The sequence below is a fragment of the Plasmodium gaboni genome, chromosome 14, assembly GCF_001602025.1.
Source record: "Plasmodium gaboni strain SY75 chromosome 14, whole genome shotgun sequence".
Classification (NCBI taxonomy): Eukaryota; Apicomplexa; class Aconoidasida; order Haemosporida; family Plasmodiidae; genus Plasmodium; species Plasmodium gaboni.
In genome coordinates this window covers 2397334-2406622 of record NC_031494.1, presented here as the reverse complement: position 1 = coordinate 2406622, position 9289 = coordinate 2397334, and the positions used below count along the sequence as shown (strand labels likewise).

Genomic DNA, 9289 nt, shown 5'->3' with positions numbered 1-9289 from the left:
AAAAATATAAAAATAATAAATAAAAAAAAAAATAATAAAAATAAAAAAAATAATAAAATAAAAAAAAAAAATAAAAAAAAAAAAAAAAAAAAAAAAAAAAAAAAAAAATAAAAAAATAATAAATTTTTTTTTTTTTTTTTTTTTCAAACACTATATATAAAAAATATAAACTCATTTTTTTTTTTTTTTTTTTTTACATAAATATATCTTATTAAAATATAATTTTCGTAATAATTAATATAACTTCTATTAATTTCGTTTTTTTTTTTTTTTTTTTTTTTTTTTTTTTATTTATTTGATTTGTTTTATTTTAATAAATAAATATTATATTTTATATTTAATTTATATATAACATAAATATATATTATAATATATATATATATAATAATATAAAAACAAAAGTGTAAATATTATAATATAATAAATAACCCAATGTATATTTTTTAAAAGTATAAGAATTTTATAATCCTATAAATATATGAAACAAATTTAGAACATAGAAAATTATATATATATTGGAATAGCTTAAAAAAAAAAAAGTATATATATATATATATATTTGAAAAAAAATATTTTTAAAATATATAAAGTTCATTATATAATGGTAGTACTTCTTAATAATACGTATATATAATTTATGTACAATAAATATATATATTATTAATAATGTTTTATAATATAAGATGAACAAAAAAAACAAAACAAAAAAAAAATAATAATATAATGTTATGAAGGAAACATTACAAATTTGCTATATAATAAAATAATATATATATATTTAAAAAAAGGAATATAGGAAATCATATCAATAATAAATCCTATATTCTACTATAAGTATATAGTATATAATATTTTATAGGCTTAAAAATAAATATATTTAAAAAAAAAAAATAATATATATATATATATATATATATATATATATATATTTATATGTAATAATATTAATAATGAATTTTCAGTATACACCATTAATATATGGTAATATTATTTCTTTGACTTATAATAGTAGTATTATCATGTGGAGAATTATTTAAGAGATTGTAGTACCATTCGTGCCTTATAATTTTTTTTATTTCTGAAAATTCTTTCAAATTTTTCATTATAACATTAGCTAAATCATACTCATCATTTATATCCTATTAAAAAAAATAAATAAATAAAATAAAATCATATTATATATATAATTTTTATTAAATTTTTAAAAAATAACAGCGTCAATAAAAAATATGTATTAACCAATAAATATTAATGCATATATAAATATATATATATATATATATATATATATCAAAATGTATCCACTTTTACATGCTGTACTACAAATATTAGTTATGCTTACTTTAAATTGAGATAAATTTAAACATTGGTTACAGGTTTTATTAATTTCTTCAATTAAAGCATAATATTCATCCTCCTAATATAAAATATATATATATAATTTTATGTTATATTAAAAACATAATAAAACTTTTTAATAAAATCAAAAATATATATATATATATATATATATTTTAAATCATATAAATGATTTTCCAGTTTTCTTACATTTAAAGAGCATATGGGCTTATACAATTTTAAATTCTTTTTAATATTTTTTATATTCTCCAAAATGCTATACAAAATAACATTTTTGTAATATCTCCTCAAGTATCCCTAAAAATTATATAAAAATAAATTATATAAGCAACATATATTCATATATATATATATATATATATATTTAAATATCAATTTATTGCCCACCTTGTAATACCAATGTAGCAACTTTAAAATAACCAAGTGATGAAATTTTATAGGAAACAATATGATTGCAAAATATGCAAAAATGGCAATAACGATCTAAAAAAAATAAATAATAATAAATCATACATATATATATATATATATATATATATATATTCCTCCCTTATGGTAGTTTTTTTTAATATTCATTCTTTTCCTTATATACCTTAGTTAAATTTAAATTTTTATAGTTAAAAAGGTTAAGAAACTTCTCCAAAAAGTTGTTAAGTATCATATGTTTTGACATAAAACTTTTAATATGAGTTTTAGCACTTTTATAAATTGTGAGAATGTTTTTTTTATCCTTTATTTCATCATATTTACTTGGAGAAAAATTATATTTTAATTCAGCTGGTTCCATTTGTAGAGTATCTGATGACACATCATTCTCTTCATATTTCTCATTATTTTTATTTATATTAGACTTTTTATTTTGAACAAATATTTGTTTAAATATATTTTTTTTTAAATACATGTTTTTATGTTTACTAATATTTAAGTTATAGGCATTTGAAGAAAATACATTCTTGTTATATATAATACTAACAATATGATTAAAATCAACATTTCTTTTCTTTTCCTTTTTCATTTCTTTTAAATGTACATGTTTTGAATACATAAAAATATTATATATCTTGTTCATATATAAATATGTTATGGTTAAAATTAAAAGAAAATTAACACAATTGGTTAATAAGAAATAATATAATATATCCAATATATTATGTTTTGGTATAGATTTATAATAATCCTTTTTATTTAATAACAATTTATTACAATTATTTACTATAGTTGTTATAATATGTTTTTGTCTTCTTTTTTTTTTTTTATGACTATGAAATGTAATGTCACTTATTAATTCTAGTTTACTTTTATAACTACTATTACTAAATAAATTTCTTCTTAAATTCGAATGTCTTAAAAGTATAGATTTATTAATATAATTGAATTCTTTGTTCAAGAATGTATTATTATTAAATATATTTCTTCTATCAAATTCGTTATAGACAATTTGATTATTTTTAATATTACTATGAAAAATTTTACATGTTTGTGTAGAACTTTTTTTTAACATATACATTTTGTTCTTTATATTACTATATGATTTATTATTATGCTCATTTTGTTTTCTATTATAATATATCTTATTATCCTTATAATTTGAAGTATTTGCAACTCTATTTTCTTCAAACGTATTATCTAATATATCATTATTTTTTTCTAATAAATTTCTAAATAATATATTCCTTTTTAATTTATTTATACATTTTTCTTCTATCAATTCTCCTATATTGTAAAAATAATCAGCATGTTTTTTTTTCCCTTGATCAATTTCATTATTTGAATTTGTTTTATTTTTATTTAATGAAAGTCGTTTTAATTTGTCCTTAAAAGCAAAATTATTTTTATTCATATTTTTTAATTTCATAAATTTTTCTTTCATATTAAAAAATAAATTATTTTTTTTCATTGAAAAAAAATTGGTATCCTCTTCTTCATTAATATTTTCATTGTTCTGTTGTTGATCGTCTTTTAATTCATCTTGTGTTTTGTTTTTTTTCTCAAGAGCATATTCTACATTATTTTTTTGTTCCTTTAATTCGTTTGAAAATGGTTCAGTTGTTTCTTTTGGAATATTTTCTTCAATATGTTCATTAAATATATTTTTTTCTTTTGTACATAAGGTTGATATATCTTGTTTATCATTTTTTATATCTATCACTTGTTTTATGTCACTAATTTGTTTTTTATTAATATCATTTATATTTTCCTTCTTTTCTAATGTAACATTTTTTGTTTCCTTTTCTACTGATTTATCAAATATACAGTACTCAATTTGTTTATCATTTTTTATGGAATAAAAACTACTAATTCTATTATTAACTTCTTTTTGTACTGTTACATCTTCTTCATTAGTATGTTCTAATATTTTTAATATACTATTTGAATGAAAGAATTTTTGTTTGGTTTTCTTCTTCCTATTTCTTATAACTCTACGCATGTCATATTCACTGTAATAACCTATTCCATTAATTTTGCGGTAATCATATTTTCTTTTAATTATTTTATGTGATATTGTAAAAGATACATTTGCTTTTATAAAATAATTCTTCTTATTAGTATCTACCATATTATCCATTATTTTATTTTCACTTGCTTTTATAATATCATTGTATTCATTTAATGTCAACTCTTCTTGATTATCAGATAGTTTTGTGCAATCTCCATTATCACAATAATTTGTATATTCATTATGATCACATAAACTTAAATTTTCATTGTCACCATTAATTTTGTTAACACACTTAGAGTCGTATAAATATGCAAGATCTTTTTGATATTTCAAATGGATCAAATTATCATTTCCCTTTGAATATATAATATCCCTTGGATATCTTAAATTTATTATTCCTTCATCATTTAATGTACTTGTACCAACACTATTCTTTTGTTCCATTTCTGAATATTTATTTTTCTGTTCTTTATTTGTTCTGTTTCTCATATATGAAATAATTTTGTCTCTTAATTCTTTCCTCTTCGAATTAAACGATATATTGCATAACATTTTTTTCTCTTGAAATAGTGATAAATCATCTGTATTAAAACTACTTCGGTCAATATCTAATTCAGAATTTCTATATACATTATAAAATATATTATTTTTATCATTTTTTTTTATTTCAAATACATTATCCTTATATGTTGAACTACTGGAAGCAACACTCCTATCTAACAAATTTTCATTTATTAAAAGATTTTTATTTTTATTTCTTCTATTTAAATGTCTTTTAAAGAATGATTCCGTATTATTTTCATAACTATTTACTTCATTCAAATGTTTCATACAATTCATTTTTTCTTTTTTTTTTTTTACTACTTCCATCGATTCGTTTGCATTTATAATTGGATCAGATATAAATGAATCCTTACAAATAGATGATTCGTTGTTATTTATAGAACTACCATATATTTTTTTTCTTTTTATTTTAAACTTTTTTTTCTTTAATTTATTCTCTTTTCCATCCTTATTAATAAAATGTTCATAAGAATTTTTCGTTTTGTTACTATTACTTCTATGGCTATCGTTATGTAAATGGTTTCTTAAAAGACCTAAACCTCTTTTAAGAAGTTGAGGATTCTTATCAGATTTGTACATATTTTTTAATTGATTCATTTTCTCTTCTTTAATATCTTTTAGTTTGTCAATAAATTTCATATAACCTTTCTTATTTTCCTCATTCTCCTTCGTTCCAGAATTTTTTTCTTTATTTGAAAGGTCAATTTCATTTACACCTGTTCTCTTTTCACCCTTTACATCATCATGATATGAAAGAGATTTATATGCCTTTAGTTCGTTTAACGACCCGATTGGAAGTGATCTACATGTATTTAATTGTGCACTATGAGAATCGCTAGTTTTACAAATTAATTCGTTATTTGCCTCACCATCGTGATTATTTAACAAAGAATTTTCTTTTCCAATATTGTTATTAATATTATTATTATTATTATTATTATCATATTGTAAGTTTTTATTTTGATTTTTCAAATCTTTCAATTCAATGAATGATAAATTCCTCTTTGAATCATCTAATGACATCTCAAAACATTTATTATAATCATTATTATCATCGTAGTTATTTATATTACTATTTTTCATACAAATATTTTCATCTTTAATTGTTGTTTCTATTTTGTTAATTTCATATTGTTCGACATTTTCTTTTGAATTAGTAGGTATTAAATTAATTTCTTTAAAAGAACTATAACTAACTATATTATAATTATTATTTATATTGTTATTATTATTATTATTATTATTATTATTATTATTATTACATGGCTCTATATTTTTAATATCATATTCTTCCATTTTAATAACCTTTTTATTTTCAATGTAGTTATCATCATTTTCATAAATATCCTCATTTTTTAAAGAACTTGAATCATCTGACATATTTCTGCTTAAATTAATTTTAATATTTTTAGTATACCATTTCCCTTTCTCCTTCCATGTATTAAAAAATCGCTTGGATTTAAATAAAAAATTGGATTTGTAATTTTTCTTTTTTTCTGCATTCTTTTTTCTCTTGATTTCTTCTTTAATATACTCATCTTGTTTGTTTTCATAAGAATAATTTTTATTTTCTTTTGGTTTTAATTTTTTGCACCTTTTCTTTTTTTTATTTAAGAAATAAAAATATAAAGGAAGGTCATTTTCTAACCCACCATGAACAGTTATTATAAAAAAACAGTATATATACATAAAGATAAGTATTATATTTATATATAACATTTCTATATATGTATAGAAATATTTTGGAAAATATTCAATAAAACTATAAAATGAGTATTTGGTATCACAATTAAGTGTATCACAACGGAAGGAATAACTTTTATATGTATGGTTCGTTGGATAGTTATAAGAAGAATATTTTTTTTTCCTATTATTCATATGGATATATCCATCATAATAATTTTCATATGATAATTTATTATTGTCATCAAAAAATTTACAAAATTTAATTTGTTCATTTTCATATGTATCCAAATCCATATGATATTTTTCATTATTAATTTCAAAAGAAAATTCTTTATTATTCATTTTTCTTTTATTGTTCTCATCATCTAGTACTTTATCATCTTCAACACTTTTTATATTTCCTAAATCATTCATTGAATCATAATAATTACGCTTCATATTATTCATAATTTTTATTTCTAAATCCATTAGCATAATATCATTAAGATCTAAATGATTACCTATAACAGTTCCTGAATTGCGTCCAGCTATTTTATCATCACATAAAATTGAACACTTTTCTATACATGTATTATTCATATTATTTTCACAAAAACAATACTCCATATCCTCTGATAATTTCTTATATTCCATATTACAACAAACACTTTTAATTTTATCAGTATCACTAAAAATATTTCTTTCTTCTTTTATTATATCATCATCTATAACATTACTCATATCTGACAAACTTCTTTTCAATCGACAATCGTTTGTAGGCGTATTATATTTATTATTAATTGATAATACACATTTTTTTTTATCTACAATTTGATGTTGTGAAAAAGTCACTAAATTATAATTTTCTTTTAATTTTTCATCCTCCTCATTATTATTCATAACTACCAATTCTTTATTTTTGGATATATTATTTGCTATATCACTAGAATGTTCTTTTGGATATTCATTTATTTTATTATCCTTATTATAATCAATTAAAACACAATTATGATCATCCTTCGAATCATTATTTTTATTATCCATTTCAACATTATCACTTCCTTCTTTTAGATCATCTATATTACTACAATTTTTATATTTTTCTTCAACTGTAGAATTTTTCAACATATATTCATTTGTTATATCACAATTTTTGTCTGAATCATTTTTATTATTCATATTTTCTGCACATACCTTATTATCATTCACTATATGAACATTTGTCTCATCGTTTTGTACACCTTGATTATTTAGTAATACACTGTTATATTTGTCATCATTAGGATAATTAGCACACTTAATATTATTATTATTATTTATATTATCATTATTTTTATTAATAGGTGTAAGATTAATTTCTTCATTTTCTTGATTATTATTTAATAAATTCATTTCCATACTTCCACTTAACTTCTTTTCATAACGATAAAGACATTTCTTATTCATACCATCAGACATATTTGTGCATACTAATTCATTATTATAATATATATCTCTTGTAATTTCACTTCTTTTTATATTATCGTCCAAATTGCTAATCATTAATTGATTATTATCCATTTTTTGAATTACATTATAAAAGGTACTTCTTGGTAATAACCTTGCATTATTGCATAATTCATGTGCATGGGATTTTTTTTTATGATCCCTAAATTTAGAAATATTGAAAGACATGGATATTTTGCTATTATTTAATTCATTTTCCTCAGGTGGTGATAAAAAATAATGGTTATAATATTTTCCCAGATATGTTGGAGCATATGCAAAAAAATATAAACACTTACATTTGTGATTCTTATATAAATATTGGAAAAAGTACGGAAATCTGTTTAATAAAAAAATATGTAAAAATGTGTGCAAATGATATAAATTGGATTTCTTTGATATTTTACATAATAATTTATTTGGGAAAAATAAATATAATATTGGAAATTCATACAAGATTTTCCTATAACATTCATAATTTTTTTCATTATTTATACATATAAAGAATATGATAGTAAATGATATAATAAAATGTATATAATTTTTATAATAACAACATAATAATATATAAAAAATAGAAAAAATGGAAAATAAGAAATTTTGAAATTCAAAAATACTATTTATTTTTCCTATTATTGCTTTAAATCGATATTTTATTTGCATAGTTTTCTTAAAATTATTTAAAAATAAATTTATTAATTGATAATTATTATTTAAATTATTATTAGTTAAAGATAAATGATCATCATTACATAATAAATTAGTTTTCTTTTGAGTTGGCAATAAATAATCAAATCGATTTTTACTTTTATATATATATATATGGACATGCATACTATTATTATCATTTAATTGTGACATATATTTATTAGTTTTCTGAATATTCTTTTTTTGATCATTATATAATTTCTTTACAAAAAAATAATTCCTATCAAAAAATATATTCTTCTGATTTAATAAGGAATTATCATTTCCTGCTTTGTCATTATGACCTTTATCAAGTGAGCTGAATAAATTCTCGGTTTTATTGGAAGACGTGGAACTATAATGTATCTGTTCATAGTCTTCACTCATATTATTACCATAATCATGATTATTATAAATATTATTGTTATTCTGGTTATTATTATATTCCAAATTAATATTATCATTTTGATCAGTAATATTAATATTATTATCAACCTTATTGTTATTATTATTATTATGAAAATCATTCACATTATCATCATTATCACAATCAACATCATAAATATTTTCACCATCATCATTATTATTATTATTATTATTATTATTGTTGTTGTTGTCATTTATATTATGAACCATTTTATTTTTGTTTAGTAACAAATCAGATCTATAACGTAATTCATTTATCTCATCTATTTCATCAAAATCAAAATCAATATGCTTTTCAATTTCATAACTGTTAAATACAAAATTACCTAAATACAAATTTGTATCTGTATAGAAATGGAAAATAATTTTGTTCTGTCTATCTGAAAATAATGGTATAAACATATCCCTATTATGCTCATATTTATAATAATAAAGAAATTCATCTACATCAATTATAGCATATATGTAATTATATTTTATATGTTCTAAATTCTTTATCTTTAATATATTAACATATATATAATTATACAATCCTCTATTTATGGACTTATAATAATTTTTAAGAAATGCTAAATAATTTGGTGATGAATTACAAATTTCATAATTTCTTAAAAATATATTTTTTGTAAATTTCAAAAATAATATTTTCATATATTTTTTTAT

At 18.8% G+C, this 9289-nt stretch overlaps 1 protein-coding gene across 1 annotated transcript in view; it reads right to left on the bottom strand.

Moving 5' to 3' along the window:
• Positions 1 to 971: 971 nt before the first annotated feature.
• The window catches only part of PGSY75_1464500 (putative membrane protein), a gene marked incomplete at both ends in the record, with an annotated part of 10034 nt that continues 1716 nt past the window's right edge, over positions 972 to 9289 (bottom strand). Inside the window, 5 exons of the mRNA XM_018788327.1 lie at positions 972 to 1139; positions 1343 to 1417; positions 1549 to 1656; positions 1747 to 1842; positions 1952 to 9289. The exon at positions 1952 to 9289 is cut by the window's right edge and continues 1716 nt beyond it. Coding sequence (XP_018639699.1) covers positions 972 to 1139; positions 1343 to 1417; positions 1549 to 1656; positions 1747 to 1842; positions 1952 to 9289 — 7785 coding nt within the window. The remainder of the gene's footprint in view (positions 1140 to 1342; positions 1418 to 1548; positions 1657 to 1746; positions 1843 to 1951) is intronic.